The sequence below is a fragment of the Saimiri boliviensis genome, chromosome 14, assembly GCF_048565385.1.
Source record: "Saimiri boliviensis isolate mSaiBol1 chromosome 14, mSaiBol1.pri, whole genome shotgun sequence".
Lineage (NCBI taxonomy): Eukaryota > Metazoa > Chordata > Mammalia > Primates > Cebidae > Saimiri > Saimiri boliviensis.
This window is the reverse complement of record NC_133462.1, coordinates 55,023,724-55,044,858: the sequence shown is the minus strand read 5'-3', so window position 1 is coordinate 55,044,858 and position 21,135 is coordinate 55,023,724. Positions and strand designations below refer to the sequence as shown.

At 37.9% G+C, this 21,135-nt stretch overlaps 1 protein-coding gene across 9 annotated transcripts in view; it reads right to left on the bottom strand.

Moving 5' to 3' along the window:
- The window catches only part of DENND1B (DENN domain containing 1B), a 261,565-nt gene extending 247,366 nt beyond the window's left edge, over positions 1 to 14,199 (bottom strand). For 3 of the 9 annotated variants that reach the window (XM_074385083.1, XM_039466242.2, XM_074385086.1), the window contains exons 1-2: positions 13,418 to 13,526; positions 10,968 to 11,032 (exon numbers count right to left, since the gene is read on the bottom strand). In XM_074385083.1, the coding sequence (XP_074241184.1) occupies positions 10,968 to 11,032; positions 13,418 to 13,434 (82 nt within the window). In that variant the 5' untranslated portion in view covers positions 13,435 to 13,526. Of the gene's footprint in view, positions 1 to 10,967; positions 11,033 to 13,417; positions 13,527 to 14,053 lie in introns of those variants that run through there. The other 6 variants (XM_074385089.1, XM_074385082.1, XM_074385085.1 and 3 more) reach the window with 6 other exon arrangements.
- Positions 14,200 to 21,135: the final 6,936 nt, after the last annotated feature.

The window sequence follows — 21,135 nt, the reverse complement described above, 5'->3', positions numbered from 1 at the left end:
AAAATGGCAAAACCCAATCTCTACAAAAAGTAGCTGGGCATGGTGGCATGCACCTGTAGCCCCAGCTACTTGGGAGGCTGAGGTGGGAAGATCATGTTGAGCCCAAGAGATGGAAGTTGCAGTGAGCCAAGATCATGCCACTGTACTCCAGCCTGGGCAACAGAGTAAGACCTTGTCTCAAAAAAAAATTACCGAAAGATTGTATAATCCTCCAAGTAAATTATTAGTAAATGGGTTTAGTAATGGGCTTTATAACGAATTTTAAACACTTATATCAGCTTTATGAAAGGCAAATTTAGAACATGATATATGTTAAACATTTTACTATGGATTCATGTATGTCTTCAACTATCAAGCTAAAATGAGGCAAATATTTACAAATTAAAATTTTACCTTTCAACTAGCATTTAATTTCAGTGTTTCCACTGCTTAGGGTATACATTCAATGTCCTAACAAACACTATAGTAACCATTAAAAGTTGGAAGCTAGTATTTCTGTACATAACAGTTCTCAGCTTATTGTTTCCTAACATGTTTAAACCTGTACATAGCGAACAGAACCAACACATAATCTTGATGAAATTGTGCTGCTCCTTACTGTAATTATTCTGCAGGTATTCATCAACAAAATCACATATTTCATAGTAAAACTAAGACTTCACAACTTAGTTCTCAAGTCTTGAAGTAATAAAAAAAAAAATTAAAGATATTATTTTCTAAAAACCAAATAAATTAATTTCATTAACTGCATATAATTATTAAACAGAAAATTCTCTTTTAATTTATATATGAGCAAAATGATGAAGATCTTAAAAATATTTTTAAATATATTACTTCCTTTTCCAAATATATCTAAAATACACTGGAATCTTGAAAAAAAAAATAATCCTTTCGGAACCACTTCCATACAAGTTTAAGAGCACCTATAATTTTAATGTGTAGACCTTGAGGACATATGCTGTTCCAGTATATTAAAACACATTTGAACTTACTTGGGTTTCATTTGAACCATGTTTTCTGTATAAACGGATAAGTTAATTTCAAATAACATAATTAATTTGATGACAATCTTAAGAAAATAAAGTCATCTAAGTTTTTATAACTAGGTGATAACATTTTAAAGAACTAATTAGTATTAATGCTAATTAATAGAAAATTTGAATACTAAACACACCCTCATGCTGGTGCATTTCTGCTACCAAACCAAGATAAAATTACTTTTTAAATGAGTAATTTCTAGAATCATATATATCCGCAGAAGACTATCAGATGTACCAAAATGGTTGTTGTGTGCTTTTTTTTCAGATTCAAGTGATAATTAAGAAGGAACTGAAAAAGGAAAAGGTTCTATCTGATCTTTAGCGTTCTGCCTACAAAGTTACAGTTTGTGGTTTTTCAACAGCTCTATTAAAAAAAAAAGTTTTAAATAAAGTGCCCATTGCTTATGATGATAAAAATCTGCAAGCTTTCAAAGTCCTTTATGTTCAAATTTGTTTTAAGATTTAAGAAATCTTCAATAGGTATTGAAAATGAGAACAATCTTGTACTAATTTCACTTTAATAGCAGTATAACTTAGCAAGTAATCATTGAACACCAGTCTCCTGTAAGCTATCTTCCCAAAGTCTGCAAGAGATACAAAAAGGTGATTGCCCTTAAAATCCTGAAATCCAGTAAACAACATAAATCAGGGCAATAAAGACCTAGCTAAAGACAGACTGTAACTTCCACAAGACAGATACAAAAAGGGTTATTACTCAGCAACTTTTAAAAAAAAAACTGTGTCGTGTTTATTTAAGATGCACAACATGATGAAATACATACAGATAGTAAAATGGTTCCTACAATGAAGCCAATTAACACATCTATCATCGCACATAGTTACCTCTTTGTGACAGGAGCAGCTAAAATCCATTTATTTAACAAAAATCCATAATATAATACAATTTTATTAACTTTGGTCCTCATATTGTACACTGGATCTCTAGACTTGTTCATCCTATGTATCTGCTATTTTTTATCTTTGACCTGCATTGCCTCATTTCCTCTATCCCCACCCCACCCATGGTAACCACTATTACATTCTCTATCTCTGTGTATATGAGCATTTAAAAATACATATTCTACATATAAGTGAGATCATGCAATGTGTTCTTCCTGGGTCTGATGTATTTCATTTAGCAAAATATACACTGGGCCCATTCATGTTGTATCAGATGGCAGTATCTCCCCCTTTTTAAGGCTGAATAATATTCCATTGCATATATGTATACACATCACATTTTCTTTATGCATCTTCTGCTGAACTACTGTAGGACCCAACAGTTCCTCTTCTGGAAAAAAGATAAAATCACCACCTTGTAAAGAATCTCCTGGCTGAGGATGGTGGCTCATGCCTGTTATCCCAGCACTTTGGGAGGCCAAGGTAGGAAGATTACTTGAGGCCAGGAGCTCAAGACCAGCCTCCACAACAGAGTGAGATCCCCATCTGTACAAAAAATGTAAAAATTAGCCAGGCATGGTAACATATGCCTGGTCTTACTGGCTACTCAGGAGACTGAGGCGAAAGGATCCCTTGACCCCAGTTTGAGGCTGCAGTGAGCTATAATTACGTCACTTCTTTTTATATATATTTATTTCTAAAGCTTCACTTCCACAAATTTTACCTGTTTAATAATGTAATTATGCTTTTTAAAAAAGAAAGAAATTTAACAACAATTATTAAAACTATAATACCCTATACAATTTCTATTCCTTTTCTTTAAAAGCCATCTCAGTACCTGCATCAGTTTAACAATTCCACAAATATTTACTGAGCACATACTGTGGGTCAGACACTGTTTTAGGCTCTGAGTAAACAAAATTAACCCCAACAATCCCCTGAGAAGGCAAGTTACACTGTAGCAGAGAGATTCTTTATCTTCTTCATCAGATGCAACCATTTATACCAAAAGCAATATATTCTTTACTCTTAATTATTCACACAAGATTTTGAATATGAAGTAAAACTCCAATTAACTTTAGAAAAAGATAACCACCTGACACCCACTTGTGTCTCCCTCCATTACCTCACAACTACCCCCCAGATCTTCCCAGTCCTCTACTGTTCCCCCACCTGCACCCTAAGCACTGAGCTGAGTTAGGTGCCACCTTCGTGACTTAAAATTGATACTTCCCCTTCAAGAATGCCATCTCAGTTACATTTCATCTGTGCATGACACATCACTGGCACTCAGAAATACTCACTGAATGAATGAGAGGGCTAAATACTTCCTATGGTGTTTAAGCTCTTCTTCTGATGTCTGTTAATAATTAACATAATATCATAACAATTCTGGTCAACCCTAGAATCGGTCAGGGATTTTCTAAAACGAGTGGCTTTCTAAATTTGCTGCAGATGATTTCACTGCTATTAGAAAAATATGATTGTTCTAACAGTACCACAGCGTAATTGTTAAGAGTTCAGCTTTACTACCATAAAGATGGTTTCAAATCCTAGTCTTAACTGCTAAGTCTGTGTGCTTTGGGCAAGTTGCTGAACCTTTCTGAGCCTTAATTTCCTTATGTTTTGAAAAGAGTAACAGTCTGTAAATCTTATAGTTGAAGTCAAGATAAATGGAATATGTAGGCTCTTGGCACATTTTCTGATATAAATACCAAATAAGTAGTTTTTATTACTATTTCTGTAGAACATCTAACTGGTAACCTAATCAGAGAAAATAAATTGAAAAATAAGGTTCTGTAACCATGACATTATAGCTTTAGTTCATTAACTGGGAACTTTAAACAACAAAAACAAGTCCTTATGAAATTTGCTGAATAAATACTCTGACTAAATATACTAACACACTTACTAAAGTTGTTAATCAAAAGAGTATCGATATACATGGTGGAAAAACGGTAAAACATAACTAGAAGTTGGCAGTTAAAGCTACATTTGACCCTTAGTTAACAGATCTTTCCATTATAGCAAACTGCATCTTTTTAATTGATTTGAGTTTACAAGGTTTTCTTTAAAATTAAAATATTTCCTTAAAAATACATAATAAAAAATAAAAATAAAATAAGGCTATCAGTTGTTCACACCTTATTGTTAATTAATCAGATATAAGTTCCCCCACAAGGCCAATGACTGACCTACAACAGAAATGTGAAGCAAGACATTACTTTCTACAGATAAAATTAAATTACTACTTGAAATACATCAAGAGTTTTAAAGTGGGAAAAGTTTTTCAATGTTAAACATTAAGCTTATTTCCAGGGAAGAAGGATTATTTTGAAAATGATTAAAAATCAAAGATCTTAAATGTGATATTCTCATTGTTATATAAAATACCATGGCCGTCTGCGTAAAGCACTCTAAAAATGTCTAATGCTAGTATTGTATAAACACGTTAAAATGCATACTGTGGCCTGGCACGGTGGCTGACGCCTGTAATCCCAGCACTTTGGGAGTCTGAGGCAGGCAGATCATAAGGTCAGGAGTTCAAGACCAGCCTGGTCAATATGGCAAAACCCCACCTCTACTAAAAGTATAAAAAATTAGCTGGGCATGGTGGTGTGTGCCTGTAATCCCAGCTACTTGGGAGGCTGAGGCAGAAGAAATACTTGAACTTGGGAGATGGAGGCTGCAGTGAGCCAAGACTGCGCCACTGCACTCCAGCCTGGGCTACAGAACGAGACTCTGTCTCAAAAAAAAAAAAAAAATGTATACTGTAAACAGTAAATTATTGTCTAACTTGCAAATAAAACATGAAAATTTAGAGAAAAAGAAAAGAATGTATTATCTGAGCCTAAGAAAAATCTCAAAATGAGAGAATATCATCAAAAGCACATCAGGAACATATCATCTTGAAAATCAAGAAAACAAGGTTATAAGAAAAAACCTAAACAAACTTGCACTGTGGCAACACAGCAGTCACCAAACAAAACAGTCTTAAAGCACACCACTGTGAAATCTGCAGTGGAAGCCAGCAGCCTATCACATTTAACAGTGGAAATCATGAACATTAAAAACCAAGAGGTCACCTTAGACAAAATGGCAAAAATAATACCTCCTAAACTACTTCATTATCTCTATGATTCAGCAAGGTTCTACTTTCTAAACGTTACCAAGTTTTGTTGGGTTTTGGTATGTATGAATGGTTATAGACGGGTTTCAAGGTAAATTCACAAACATTATATATAGCAACTGGTCTTATAACTCTTTTGATATGAGGAGAGGAAAGGAAATATGAGTACTGAATGAAAACAGCTTGAGGATGGGGTATTCCAAAACAGCCCATTCCAAGACATTTACGGACTTCTATTTTTAATGCCCCTGCTACTGACATATCAGCACTCAATTAAGATCATTTCTACAAGCAGCTCTCTTCAGATTAATTTAATCAACATTTATTTATTCAATGGCCTCAGCCTCTCAAGTAGATGAGACTACAGGCACACGCCACCACATCCGGCTAATTTTTGTATTTTTAGTAGAGACAGTTTCACATGTTGGCCAAGCTAGTCTCAAACTCCTGACCTCAAGTGATCCACCCATCTCAGTCTCCCAAAGTGCTGGAATCATAGGTATGAGCCACTGCACCCAGCCCCAATTTCTTTTATTTATTCTGCAAACATTCATTAAACATGGTCAGCTGTTTTTTCTTATAAATACAAATTAATAAGTTGTGGTTCATTAAGAACTTACCTAAAGCAGGTCAAACATACATTTAGACACATAAGTATGTCTATAAATGACCATATTAAACATATATATAAGAATACAGTAAGTGCTAAAATACCAAGCAGAAGCAAAATGTTGTAGATTCTAGCGTAGATAGTATCACTGCAGAAAAAAAGTTATTATATGCAAAAACTAAGTTTAGAAATACCTTTCTTATGCATGGCATGGAGGATTCCAAGAATTCTTTGGCTTAAGGTTCTAATTAACAAAAAAGTGAAAGGTAGTTAAACTGTTCATATAAGTTGCAGATTAAAAAAATTGATAATTTGATACTGGGTTGAATAGGCTGATCAAAGTAGAAAGCTGGTAGCAAAGAAAAATTTATTCCTAAGAGAAACTGTTTTAGAGAACAGGAATAAAGAAAACAAGACTTGATAAAGATGTTTTAAAACTACTATTAAATAACCAGAACTGTCAGATCAGAGAGTCACTAAATATGAAAATGCAAATCCTAAAAAAGAGAAGTGATAGGGAGGAAGATCGGCTGAGTTAGGGTCTGTAACCACAAGGAAAAAACTCAGTAATTGTTTTGGGTGGAATTATATTAGATTCATTAATTTTAGGGAACACACTGTATTCCCATTTCGAAAAAACTGCTTTTACCACATACAGTTTATATTCCAATATTTCCTCACTTGATAAAACTGCCTATACACGTGAAATCACTATGCAATGGGAGGCAACAGAGCAGTAGTTAAAATATGGACTCTGGAAAGACTACCCTGGACAAGCTTCATAATTTCTCTGTTCTTCAATTTCTTCATGTGCCAAATGGAAATAAACATTTCCTGTATCATAAGATTTTTGTGAGGCTTAAATAGTTAGTACATGAAAAATACCCAGAATTGTGCCCAGCACAGAATAAGTATGACTTATTAGCTGCTGCTCTTCCTCCTCCGCCTCTTCCTCCTCCTCCTCCTCTTCCTCCTCCTCCTCCTCCTACTGCTACTATTACTACTACTACGACTACTACTACTACTATTACTACTGCTGCTATTATTACTTGAAATAAGCTATCAACAAAATAAAAAAGAGAAAGCTAGAGTACCAAGGCCACTGCCCAGAAAAGAAATGTTTAGAGGCATCCCCAGTCTTTTATTGATGAAAAGTTACTTTTCATTTCCCTGAAATCTTAAGTCACTTTGGGGAAAGTGGAGACAGTATGGTAACAATGCATTTCTGTTAACAGAAGTGAGGAGAGGCCATCCCTGCTGGCTGTATTTCCCTGCCTGGAAGGAAGACAGACAACAACAAAAAAGAATAACACTAGCAATTATCTTGGAGATCTACCAGGAAGAGCATTAAGATCTAAATTTTGGCACTTCACTCTTGGACACCTGGAACAGAAGTTACTGGGAGGTTGTTCTGCCAGGGAAACTTCCATTAAAGAAAATACCACAACCAGTCTGTCAGACACCACCTGAATAAATTCTACTAACACGCAGGCGACACTATAGGGAAACACTACCAACCCCCTCACAGCAATTTTTAGGTTTGTAGAGTGCTCCATATGAAACAAACAGGCTATTTTCCAGAATGTTCTGAAATGTGTTGTTCTCAAAAAAAAAAAAAAATCAATGTAATGCCTCTGAAACAAGTCCAAATAGCAATAGATCAGGTGGAGATCACAATATTACCAGAGCTAGCTTTATCAAGTTATATTTTAAAAGCTAATGTCATTTCACCCTGCTAACTAAAACTTAACAACTTGTCTCTAAAGATACTTATCTAAGTTATTCAGGATAAATGAAAGCATTTAGACTTATCTATTAAAAATGAACAAGAGAAGCATGCCAAATACCTTAATATAATATCACCAATCTTAGTATAAACCAAATTTACTCTAAATTTATTTTCTATTTGATCAAATAGTCATCAAAAAACAAATATTCTGAGAGTTCTTTTACAAAGGCATGTTATTTCTCAACATCTATGCATTGCCAATTTTTAAGTAAATCAACCATGATGGTCTTGCCAGCCACCCCTCCACCTCTACACCACCAATGATAATTTCAGTAATAGTCAGGCCCATGCTAACTTAGGCTACCGGGATCTAAGGAAAAATTGTCTAGAAAATTTGGAAAAAAGAAACTTTCTGACTCTAAATAGAGACATGTAAAGCCAGTGTCTGTCACCCCCAGAGTCACAAACAAAAAAGCAGAGTTCCAACTTTCACTGACAGTCTTATAACCACAAGGAATCTAAGCCCTCCAATGACACCATTACTGTGAGTGACAGAGATGAGAAGCGGAAAGCACCTGGATGTTTGATTCTTCTTGTATGAACCGTATCAAGTTTCTCTAGTTTCTTATTTAAGCCAGTCTTATGTTTGTGCTCCAAAGCATCCTAAGTTATATGTTTTATTTTCCAAGTCTATTACTAGGTAAGAATTTCACCCATTCTCATTTAAAGTTAGCAAAAAAAAAAAAAAAAAAAAAAATTATTCTCCCTTAAAGAAGCTGATAATGCACATAACAGAGCGTCATTAAAACAAATAGGTACTAACAGTGAAACAGCAGGACTTCAATAACTTTTTAAATAATTTTCATATATTTTTCTATTTAAGATTTAGCTACAAAGTAGATCATTGCTAAAATATTACAGAAACACAAATCTTTCAATTTGGTATAGAAATGTATTTTTATAGCCCTCTTATATTATTTATAGTTATTTTATTATAGTTATTGACTACAGTTATTGCTTTTTAGGGGCAAAAAACACCATAACTTGTTATATCCTAAAGTATCAGCCATATTCATACTATTTAAGTCATAATAAAAGAAGAAAGCTTACTGCCTCTTACATGGCTGAGCTTAGTTTTTTAAAATATCTTTAGAATTTTCTGCCAATTAGCCAAATGGAAGAAATTATTTGCAACCTACAGAGAAGCCAACATTATTTACTTTAACCATTAATCATAGTTACATCTTTACCAGGCTAGATATAAACTGTTAAAACACAAATGAAGATGCTTCTAAAAAGTAGTGATTTACACAAATAACAGCAAAAAGACAAGAAGGTATAATATTAAAGTAGGGCAGAAGTAGAAGATACAAATGGAATAACTAGTTCATGGAAAGTGGAAAAAAGCAAAAAGAGGAAGAAGGGAGGAAACCACTCAGAAGTCTTTATAAAAAAGGACAATCTCTCTGATACATGCATAGATTAGGTGTTATATAAGGCAGACTGATATTTTAACAAGATCACATCAATATGCATTTAAAATTAGAGAACTCACGCTTTCCAAATAAAATCAGCCTATTTTATAAGCTCTGCGTGTGTGTGTGTGTGTGTGTGTGTGTGTGTGTGTGTGTGTGTACATTTTTTGAGAGAGAGTCTCACTCTCACCCAGGCTGGAGTGCAGTGACACTATCTCAGCTCACTGCAACCTCTGCAAACAATTCCTGTGCCTCAGCCTCCCCCATAACTGGGATTACAGGCATGCAACACCATGCCTGGCTAATTTTTGTATTTTTAGTAGAGATGGGGTTTCACCATGTTGGTTGGGCTGGTCTCGAACTCCTGGCCTCAAATGATCCATCCACTGCAGCCTTCCAAAGTGCTGAAATTACAGCTGTGAGCCACTGTGCCACACCTTTACAAGCAATATCAGATGAGCATTACTTCATACACCTTAGTTAACGTTGTGGTAGGTATTTTTAAGATTAACTCATATCACAAATACACTACAGAATAGAATTAAATTGGAGCTGAAAAAAGTAATGTATCCATTTGAGTATCCATCTACCTAATATATCCAATCTTCAAAGAGAACCTGGTTGGGCCTCAAAATAATGCAAATGGACAAACTTTACCAGGTATAGGGCAATAAAAGATAACTTCATCAACCAGAAAAGGCTCCCTAAAACCTAGGATTACTGCTTGCCAACGGACAAACCTGACCACAGCTGTAGTTCAAATAGACCAGGAGTACAGTAGGTGGGGCTGGTGGAGCCAAGAATGTGTGACTTCCTACTAAAATTAGTCATGCCCATTTCACCACAACTGGGTTGGGCTTCTCTATTTTAAGGTGTGCAGCTCCAAATTGCTTATGAGTATATAATTGCTGGATAGTTTCTGAAGCTAAAAGTGTCAGCAGACTTTCCACCAAGGCTTCAGGAAGGCCAACCTGTCTCCACAAAACCCCGACGCCTAATCATCATGCTATCCAGGGTCCAAGTACACAGTAAGTAAAGACATACGCTGTTAAGTATCTAGAAAGACATACCATGCAAGAACACATTAAAAGAAAATAGGCAAGAAAAGATATTCCTTATTCTTGTCTGCTACCCCTGCCCCCTATCACACACACGCACAATAACAAATATGACAAAAGTTGGGGGAAACGATGAAAATCATGATATTAAAGTACTGTCCTCTCATCTTTTCAGGAAATTGTACAGGACTGACAGCTGAAACCCTTCCAAGTAATGTCACACTACTGTTTACCTCCCTCCAAAAGTACTGTGCTATTGGATAAATCCAACAGAAGGGGCTACTCAGTCTGCCTTCTGCATTCCAGAAACATCAGAAGGGAACTGGTGTAGCTTCCATGGGTACTAGCAGAAGAAAGTGCACTCATGTTTTAAAAAAAGACAATGAATTTCCAAATATAAATGAAAGAAAAAGACATGCCCGTTCAACAAAACTAATGATAACTTTATAAACAAATGCTGAAGTTGAGTTGTAAGTTATATGAGCTTAACACACACCTGAATTCAAGCTGCACAGATAACATTCATGATTTCTACAACCCCAGGGCAAAGACTTAACACCTATTTTATTACCAGCAACTTGAGACACTCAATGCAGAATACACATTTAGTAGTATTATTTTCCTATTACTATCATGATCCAGCAGTTGACAATATTAACACTTGCTTTGACAGATCGAATCAATTATTTCAAGAATTAACAGAACAGGCCAGGCACAGTGGCTCAGGCCTGTAACCCCAACACTTTGGGAGGGCAAGGTGGGTGGATCACTTGAGCTCAGGAGTTTAAGACCAGCCTGGGCAACATGGTGAAACCCCATCTATACAAAAAACTTATAAAAATTAGCTGGTGTGGTGGCGTGCATTGGTGGCCCCAGCTACTCGGGAGGCTGAGGTGGGAGGATCACCTGAGCCCAGGAGGCAGAGGTTGCAGTGAGCCATGACTATGCCACTGCACAGCCTGAGCAACAGAATGAGACCCTGTCAAAATAAAAAAAGGAATTAACAGAACACAGAAGACACATACCTTCATTTTCAGAGGCATGACATTTCACTTTCAACACCAAGTCAAAGGTTCTGTCTGGATTTGCCCTGAAAGAAAAGAGTTTGTTAAATTTATTTCCTATGACAAATAATATCCATCTCTATGAAACTTGTATTTTCTTTTCTTTTCTTTTTTATTTTTTTGAGACAGAGTCTTGCTCTATCAACAGGCTGGAGTGCAGTGGCAAGATCTCAGCTCACTGCAACCTTCACTTCCCAGGTTCAAGCGATTCCCTTGCCTCAGCCTCCCGAGAAACTGGGAGAACAGGCACATGCCACCACACCTTGCTAATTGTTTGTATTTTAGTAGAAAAGGGGTTTCACCATGTTGGGCAAGATGGTCTTGATCTCCTGACCTTGTGATCCACCCGCCTCGGCCTCCCAAAGTGCTGGGATTACAGGCGTGAGCCACCGCGCCCAGCCAAAACTTGTATTTTCTCAATTATAAAATTAATCTTGTTTTTGTCTCAATATATTTTATGTGACTATATTACTAGAATATAGCAGAAATAACAGTGAAAGTGTTTTCTTAATTGAGCAACTTAAAAGAGCTGAGACCTAGGAATTCAGCAACTCGAGGCAAAGCATTTAACCTCTGAAACTTGGGGCAAAGCATTGTTTTCCCTCACCTATGAGATGCCTTGTCTACTTCACAGAATAACAGTGAGGATTAAAATCAAACAACATATATGCAAGTACTTCATAAAGTACTAAGTGCTACAGAAATGCAAAGCATTGATTTTATCTTATTGGATCAAATTTAAAAGCCAGAGTGTCTCTAAGTGTCGTTATACCCTGCCAACAGAGTTTGACACAGGTTCTCAAGCTCTCTTCCAAGGACTTGCAATGTAGGTGTAAATGATGGCATGGTTCCACCTGCCAAGTTCTAGATCACCGTAAAACATTTATAATGCTCCATCAATGTGACACTTTGCCTATACTTTTCTTGAGATGTATTTACTGTACTTAAGCATATTTAAAGTAGCAAATAGCAAACTATTTGTAGCTCTAAGGCTAACAAAATAAAAAGCCTTTTTTAAAATTAATTATCTTTGGGAAAACTGGCCATCTGATTCCGTGTCAGATTTTCCCACTATAAACTCTAAGCTTGCTTTGCTTCATTCAGAAGTTACTCTTTTTACTAACTTGCCACATTAGCAAAATTTCAAAGCAACATTGGTTAAACTTCAAAATGTGAACTGAAATCCAATGAGACACTTTTTTTCATAACGTTTTTTAAATCTCTCGTTCCATCAGAAGGTAACAGATTAAGTCTGATACCACAACCGCCAATATGTTAATATCTGTTATTCCTACTAACAAGACCTTAGTGCCGTTGTATATTGGCTGTATTTAATATATACTTCCTTCAGGAAATGAGTGCCAGCTCTGACTTTTAAAACATTTCTTCTTTTAAAAGCTTTTCTTACAAGCATGAATCTGGAAACATAGGAAGTGACAAGACATATAAATTAACTTGCAAATATCATTTTCTCAGTCTTCCCACTAATAACTTGCTTCAATGGGAATAATCTGGACTCAGATGACTTCCTCCCTCTTAAAACAATTAATGTCAAGAAGCATACTATTTTTACTCACTTACCCTGCCCACCATTATGTCAATCACACTGAAGAAAATAATTCTGTTACATAATTTCCCTCTTTCCCTAATATTCTTTAGAACCCCTCTTAGATGTAAAAGTTAAATATTGACTCAGTTTTATTTCTGTGGAATTCAAACGGCCCTTCCCAGTAATACAAATATACATGATATTATTTTAAACTTTGTGAGGAGGAGGTAGTGAAGGGTGGACAAGCGAAGAAAGAAAGAATTCTTTCCAAAGTAAGTTTCAGAAGAAAAATATAAAACTCATGCCTCTAAGATACCTAGAAACAAAACCACTACGGTTATCAAAACTGCTTTCTGCATAATCTCCTAAAGCAAAATAAATAGTCGCCGATAAATACTTTGGGACACATAAAAATATCCTCTAATTGGGTACCATTTTGCAAGGGTATCACGCATATGCAGTTCCTGCATAAATGCCAGAGACCCATTTAATTCTGTAAGCAGAATCATAAGAAGACATCCAAGACAAAACCGATAAATACACTTAAGGAAACACCGGTTATCCGAACGGCAGGCGAGCCCTCGGATCCCAGTCGCCGCCTCACCTCGGCGGTGCCTCCGTCCCGGACACCGCGCGCAGCAGCCCCAGGGAGTCGCCTCTGTCTGTCACCCTCGGGCGGCAGAGAAAGCCCCGGCGGCGGCGGCGGCGGAGGAGAGGCGCGGGGCGGGCAGGCTTTGCGGCCTAGCGCCGGCCGGAGGCTTGGGGGCCGGGACGCCGGCCGGGCGCGGAGCGGGAAGGAGCCGAGCCGGCCCGGGAGGCCCCGCCGAGGGACGCCCGCCCCCGCGCCCGGGCCCCGACTCACCTGGTCCTGCGGTCCATGGTCGCATGTCGGTGCGGGCCGGCCTGGAAGCCCGCAGCCCCCGCGCACGCCGGCGGCCCCGCCGGGAGGAAGGCGGCTCACGGCAGCGGCGGCGGCGGGCCCATGTCGGCTGCGCCCCCGGCGCCTCCCCGCCTCCCACCCCACCCGCCGGAGCCTCTGTGACAGCGGCCGCGTCGCCGCCGCCCCCGCCCCCGCCCCCGCCCCCGCCCCCGCCGCCACCCACGCCGAGGCCTCAGTTCCGGCGGCTCCTGCACCTTCTGCAGCTCAGGAAGTCGCCGGGAGGGGGAAGCGGCGCGCGGGGACGCGGGCGGCGGCTTCACCTGGGCGGCGCGGCCGGCGGGCCCGAGGCTGCGGCGGGGGCGGGGCCGGGGGGCCGGGCGGCAGGGGGTGCGCGGGGGGCTGGGCGGCAGCGGGTGCGCGGGGGTGCGCGGGGGTGCGCGGGGGTGCGCGGGGGTGCGCGGGGGCGCTGCTGAATGCCAGGCGGCCCGCGGACCGCCTCGCCGCCAGGCCGGAAAGCAAGGTGCCCCCTGCGTCCTCGGCCTGAACCGGCCGGCTTCCTTTCTGGGTCCAGTCCAGGCTCTAGGGCGTCGGGGCTGCCACCCCCACACGGCAAAGTACCTGGAAAACGGCCTCGAATGGCGGTGTTTTCCACACCACATGCACGAGGACTTGGGCTCCTTTCATTTCGTACTGCAAATTCAGAGCTCGGGTTGATGCCCCTGGCTCTCGCGTCTCTCCAGCTGCGGCCTGGGTACAGCGCTCTGAAATCCAGAGCCACCCCCTCCGGATTCGGGAATGTTCACACATGTGCACCTGCTAAATAGCCCTGTCAAGTCGCCAGATGATCGTGCCCCACTGGCCTGCACGTGCGGCAGGCTGACATTCCCATACCACGGACCGCAGTTAGGAACCGGACTAACTTTTGAACACATGCACACAGTCGCAGGCCGCATAGACTGGCAGCGCAGGCGAGTTCAGAGAGGGCACCACTGAATATGCCTGGGAGGGCTGATGGACTCAGCCCTAAAGCACATGTGAAGCAGATGATGCGCACTCTCACCAGTACCCGCCATAGCTGTGTGAGACGTACCTTCATCAGCATGTTACAGATGAAGAAATCAGGGAGTAATGGCAAAGCTGGAGTTCAGACCGGCTGTATCTGAGACTGATTATTTAGTTCTCCCTCATACTGCCTGTCCCCTACTCTGCTGTCTCATATTTAGGATCTACTGAGAAGGCAGGTAGAAAAAGTCTTATGATGGGCATTCAAATGGTTGCGGAAGGCCAGGCTCACACACAGAGCTCTTCCGGAGAAGGTCTTCTGCCAACTCACACTGCCATCCTCAACACATAGCCACAGTGTTTCTTCCAAAAGGTGGTTACTTCAGACTTTATTCATGCAGAAGTTAAGATGATGAGAGGAAACCAAATGTGGTATGAATGTTGTGTGAGTCATGAGACATAAAAGTCAGAAAAGGAGTCTCAAGAATTAAAAAAGTTAGAGAACCTGAAATTACAGTCAGTTATACAACCTTAAACTTTCTTGACAAAATTGGGTACTATCTGGTCAACAAAAAGAGAAATATTGTATAGCCATGGGTCTATTAGTCAAAAATGAGGACGGGCCGTAACTGGGAAACAAAAAAAAAAAAAAAGTGTTTATCATAAAGTGTCGCCATAGCTTGACTTGGGGTGAGACACTTCAGTTTCTCGCTTCCTACATTTGTAAAATGGGAATTATTACTTGTATATCACGTGACCAGTGTGATGTTCCAGTAAAAACGGTGCTACAAATTTGTATCATCTTTTCAGAAATTATTCTATGAATTTCAGTTTCACAGTTAGACAAACTCTACTACATAAGTTTTCTTTTCCCAAGTAAAGATTTTTCTCCCTAAGTGACCATCCTGCAAAGCCTTGAAAAAAAATTCTGTGAACTAAAAGCCACTTCTGCCCCAAGTGTTACTGAATTTCTCAAACTTCTCCTTTCATTTTAATTAATTATTTCCAAAGAAAGGAACCCTACTTGGGGTGAACGTGTTGAGAACTTTTTTATTTAGAGTGAGGAGATAGTAATACAATTGTTAACCTCATTCATTGTTTTTTTTTTAAATGACAATCATACCCTTGCATAATATAAAATCGTTATTTGTTTTATTATGTTAAGTATATCAAGAGAAATACTACACATTCACATCCCTAAGCAAATCTTTTTAAGCCAGCTTTTAGGCTGACCATAATGAAGAGATTTATCTGTTCTGATATTACTGAAGCAAAAGAGATAGAAAATAGGTGTACATGATTTACATGTATGAAGTCTTTAAAAATTAGAAAAAAATAGTATACACTTATTTTGGTAATAGGTTTAATGAAATCAGTGGTATAACTTTAGTAATACTCATTTCATATAGAACTTCCCATATAACTGATAGAGAAGTGTGCATAGGGCAAACCTTCAAATTAGTCTTAAATCTTCCCAAGATCATGCTTCAGCAATCTTATTTCCTACTTGATGATTTTAACAGTTTTCAGGACCATACCTGTCAAAGAACATAGTATTTAAGTTATTAATTTTTTTAATGTTTTGAGACTTAAATGTTGTATATGGTTGGTAAAGAATATATATTCTGCAGCTTTGGGTACAGTGTGCTAAATATATGTCCATGAACAAATATGCTTACGTTGTTGACATCAATTTACATCTGCTTGACATAATTCAGTTAATGCGAGAGATGAGTTTAAATATTTTAACAGGATGGTAGATTTTTCTATTTCATCTTATAGTTCTTTCAGGTTCTGCCTTACACAGTTTGGGGCTGTGTTATGTATGCTAATACGTAACAGTTTATAATTTCTATGTCTTCCTGGTAAATAAAACCATTTATCATTATGTTGTTACTTTCTTTACCTCCAATCATACTTTTGCCTTAGAGTCTAAACAGTTTTCTTCTGAATAGTATTTGCCTGATGTTAGCCTATCTCTTTTCATCCTTTTACATTCAAACTTTCTAAACCGTCATGTTTCAAATGTACCTAAAATTTCTTTAATCTTGATTTTTAATCTAGTCTCATCATCTTTGGCTCTTACATCAAGCTTTCAGATAATTTGACCGTATTAAAATTGTTGATAAATTTAGGCTGGGTGCAGTGGCTCACGCCTGTAATCCCATCACTTTGGGAGGCTAAGGCGGGTGGATTAATTGAGGCCAGGACAGGACTTAGCATGGCCAACACGGTGAAACCCTGACTCTACTAAAAATACAAAAATTAGCTGGGTATGATGGGTGGTACACGCCTATAGTCCCAGCTACTCAAGAGGCTGAGGCTTCAGAATCACTTGAACCTAGGAGACAGAGGTTGCAGTGAGCCAAGATCATGCTACTACACACCAGCCTGGTTGACAGAGTGAGACACTGTCTCAAAAAAAAAAAAAAAAAAAAAAAAAAGAGAGAGAGAGAGAGAGAGAGAAATGCTGATAAATTTAAATCTATTTCTGCCATCTACTTTTGTACTTCCCATTTATTTCCCCAGTCTGTTTTTCTTTCACTTTTGCATTCTTTAGGATTATTATATATGCTTCCATTTCTGCCCCCAACTCATAGTTTTGAAGTTATTTACTCTATTTCTATTCTTTAGGAGTTATCCTAGAAATTTTAATAAGAACATTTTAACTTAATAAAGCCAGAGTTTATAACTATATCCACCCTCTCTCAAACAATACAAGGACCTCTTAAAACCTCTTTCAAAACTAAAATCACCTTCAAAAATACATTATGAATGTTGTTTTATACAGTCCATGTTTGTTTAGATTTACTCAGAACTTTGCATTTATTTTGCTCTTCTTTTATATTTTCATCTTAGATTTTCCATCTAAGATCACTTTCCTTCTGCCAAAAATTCTTTCCCTTTTTGTTTGAATTAGAATGCATTTGTTTCTCTCTCATTCTTGAAACATATTTTCACTGATGAAGAGTTCAAAGTTTACTATTAATTCCTTCTGCATATTATCAACATCATTACACTGTCTTCTAGTTTCCTTAGTAACAACTGGAACTTTGAAAGTAATCTTGAAATGTCATCTGTTTGTTTTTTTTTCTCTCTGACTGCATTTATGATTTTTCTTTTTGTCTTTAGTTTACTGTAGTTTCACTGTGAAGTATCTAGGTGTAGACTTCTATTCATCCGTTTTTCTTGGTTTCTTTGATTTTCTTGACTCTGGCTTGGTGACTTTCATCAGTTCTGGAAAATTCTGAACTCCTTTCTTTCCATTCTTTCTCAGATTCTGGTAATACACATATTATTCTACAATCCATGTTTGTCAAACATCTCTTTCATAGTATCTCTCTCCTTATATCTCTAGGCTGTATTCTGGATAATTTGAAAAATATTCTCTTGTTCACTAATTCTTTCTTCAGCTTTGTCTCATTTTCTGTTAAAGTCATCCATTTAGTTTTATATTTATATTATTTTTATTTCTAAAGTTCTGTTTGGTTATTTTCTAAATCTATATTCTCTTAACTCAGATTTTCAGCCTTTGTTTAATTTATTTAAAATATTTAATATACATACTTTATATTTCTAAAAATTTTAATATCTGAAGCATCTGTGGTACTATCTGATTTTTTTCCTCCTTGTTCTTACTTACGGTCCCTTGCTTTCTTGTGGGTATGTGATTTGTTTTTATGTTATGTGATCCTTGGAACTTTATATATAGAATTTGAGTGAGAGCTGAAGTGAAAATGAGTTCTCTGGAGAAGATATTCATTTACTGATGGGAGATGCCTGAGGTCACTAGCAATTCAGAACCACTTAACACTAAATTCTCAGCTTGAAATTCTTCAGACCATTCATGTGAGATCTGGCTTGTAGCTATGAATCCTCTGGGAAGCTTTTTTCCCTTAAGTCTGCTCCATTGTTAGAGACCATTTTCCTTGAATACCTTTGGGTGTCAGCTTTATGAAGAGTATCCTATTGGATTTCCCAAATGAGGAAGGGTCTCAAGTCCAACAAGATCATGATAACAGATGCTCAACTTCATCTAGTTTAGGAAAATCACTAAAGATGAAAGGTGGCTCCTTGTGGCTACTTTTATTTGTTCCCCATACCCCACCCCTAAATATTCTCCCACTTGATTGCCTGCTCTTTAATGCATTGTAAACTTTTTAAAACACTGAATTCTGAATTTTTAGTTGATTTTCGTGAAAGTTTTGATCAGACTATAATGAATGATTACTTGGTTCTGACTATGATATCATGTAAAATGGACGGATTGCAACTTTTTGTCCACCTAATAACATCTACCTTTCTCAAGTCCCATCCAAAAAGTCCCTGACTTATACATTAATGGTATAGAGAAACCCAAGATCAGGGCTTTTAGGGAGCCAACTGCCCTGCTTTCCAGTGTACTACAGCAACTGGAAAGGTAACCTCTGGTTTCCCAACCCCCAGCCACTTATTCACTGAACCCATGCAGTAATATGCCTTAGACAGAGTGAAGAGTTACCGATACCCAGGACTACTAAAGTTCACAGTTCCTTTCCCTTCTGAATGTGAAATAATAAACATTAATATAAACTCCAGAATGGTATGTTAAAAATAATACTGTTAATAATGCTCAGGTTCAATATAACTTAACTAGACTCATGAACCTCACCAATATATATCAAGATTTTGAGTTCCAAACAATTAACTTAGAAATGAATTTTTTGAGGTAACCATCTCATGAGTTGTAGTCAACATGTATTCCAGTCAGGCATTTCTTTCCTGGATTCTAACGCTGTGCAACCTCTTATTACTATACTTAGGTGAACTTTATTAATAGTATAACCACCTCCATTTATTAGAAAAGTTATAAAGCATTTAACAAGTCAAATTTATGGAAGACCTTAGGAACTATCTTTAAATTATTTCATCTGGACCTGCCTGTTAATATTGACTGAGATAGTGTTGCTAGGGACAACATTCTCCTGGTATATTGTCCTTTTTATACTTAGCAGCAATATCATGAATTTGAATCTGAAGGTAAAATCTCCCTCAACAAGACATATGAAATACTTTTAAAATAAAGAGAAGATGGAGGTGAGGATTTGGGACCAATATCTTCCCTGAAAGTATGCCTTTCTAAGTTGATTTACACCTCATAGCCTATAGAGTTAGAATTCTATGTTGATTTAAAAGCCAATTTAATAAAAATGTTGTCTTCCAGTTTGTATACAAAAGAACCCTGATAAATTTTGACATCTTTACTACCAAATCTGAACATATCCAAATATTTCTAAAATTCAAGGAGTAAATGATATTTGTTTCTCTTGCTGTTAAACTTTTCGTAAGAAAAGACAGTAAAATTCTCAAAAATAATACAACACAGCAAAAGATCTTCTTCCACCTTTTTCAGGTGATTTGCCAAAAATTATAAATAATTTTTCTTACCTCTGACCAGTTTCTGTTTGTTCTCCCTTATCTTTGTTTCTCAATCTGTCAGACATTGTAAACTTAAAACTGTCCTCGGAGTTCAGAACAAAGAATAGTTGAGGCAGAGTGTCACCAACAGATGGGAATCAAGGGAGTTAAATTTTCTTCAGAGATTCTTTGAGGATTCTCTCTTGGACTTCAAGAAAGAGTGCTGTGTTTGTGTAACCCTGTGCCATTGCATGGGAAAGAATTTCCTAACCCCACCCACAAGATGCTCCACATAAATACAATCTTCCTTTTACGGCAGCTCTGCTCACACCCATGTAATACTCTCAGAAGAATGAGTAATCACACCCAATGAGCAATGTCATTAGAATTTACTGAAAGGAAATATACATGATCATCTCACATGATGCTAACAGTTCAGCAAAATTAGCAACCCTTATAAGCAACCCTAATCCTAATGTAGAGAGATTATCGAAACAAATTGCCATGTGCCAAGTTCTGCTTTCCTAAAATATGGAGAAAATAACTAGGCAAATATTACATGCATTTGTATGTGATGGATTCTAGAAGGGAAAAAATGCAACATTCCAGCAAATAGAATTCAGTCAAATACCAGGTCAAACGGTATAATTCCACAGCCAAAGTTCCTATGAATGATAAACGGAGATTTAAAACTCCAGAAAAGATGACAACTTCTCCCGATATCTTACTATTGCAAATTACAAGATAGAAATAAACAAGGACTGAGTTCTTCTGGGCTTCAAAACCATGGACAACATCTTTCTTTCTGCTGTTGTTTCTGATGGCACAGACCCAAGTCTTAGGCAAGTAAGACTTTCCAAAAAAAATGGTCTGGTAAGAACATTTTCGCTTGTAATCTTCTCTGGGAAGGAAGGAACAGCAGAATGGTAGCTCTGTGAAGCTGATCAAGGTCTTAGCTTGGTGAGAACTTATGTGTTTCCTCTGTAAAAAGGATGCTGTCTCACCTGACTTTCTTCATTCACTGTGAACAATTCCAGTAGTTTCTTCCCTTCTTCCTGAGACTGCCAATTAGGACAGCTGTGCTTGGCTGTAATGGGAGGAAGGATTTTGGAGCCATGATATAGCCTGACCATCCGCATGTGACTTAATAAAATTCCTGCATTAGTGTGGAGTGTCTTCTTTCTGCCTGCTACACAGCTGTTTCCTGGGCCTTCCCTTCCTTTCTCTCTTGGACTGAGCTGTGGATCAGGATCATATAACACATACTGATCATACACATCAGTATGTGTACTATGCATAGT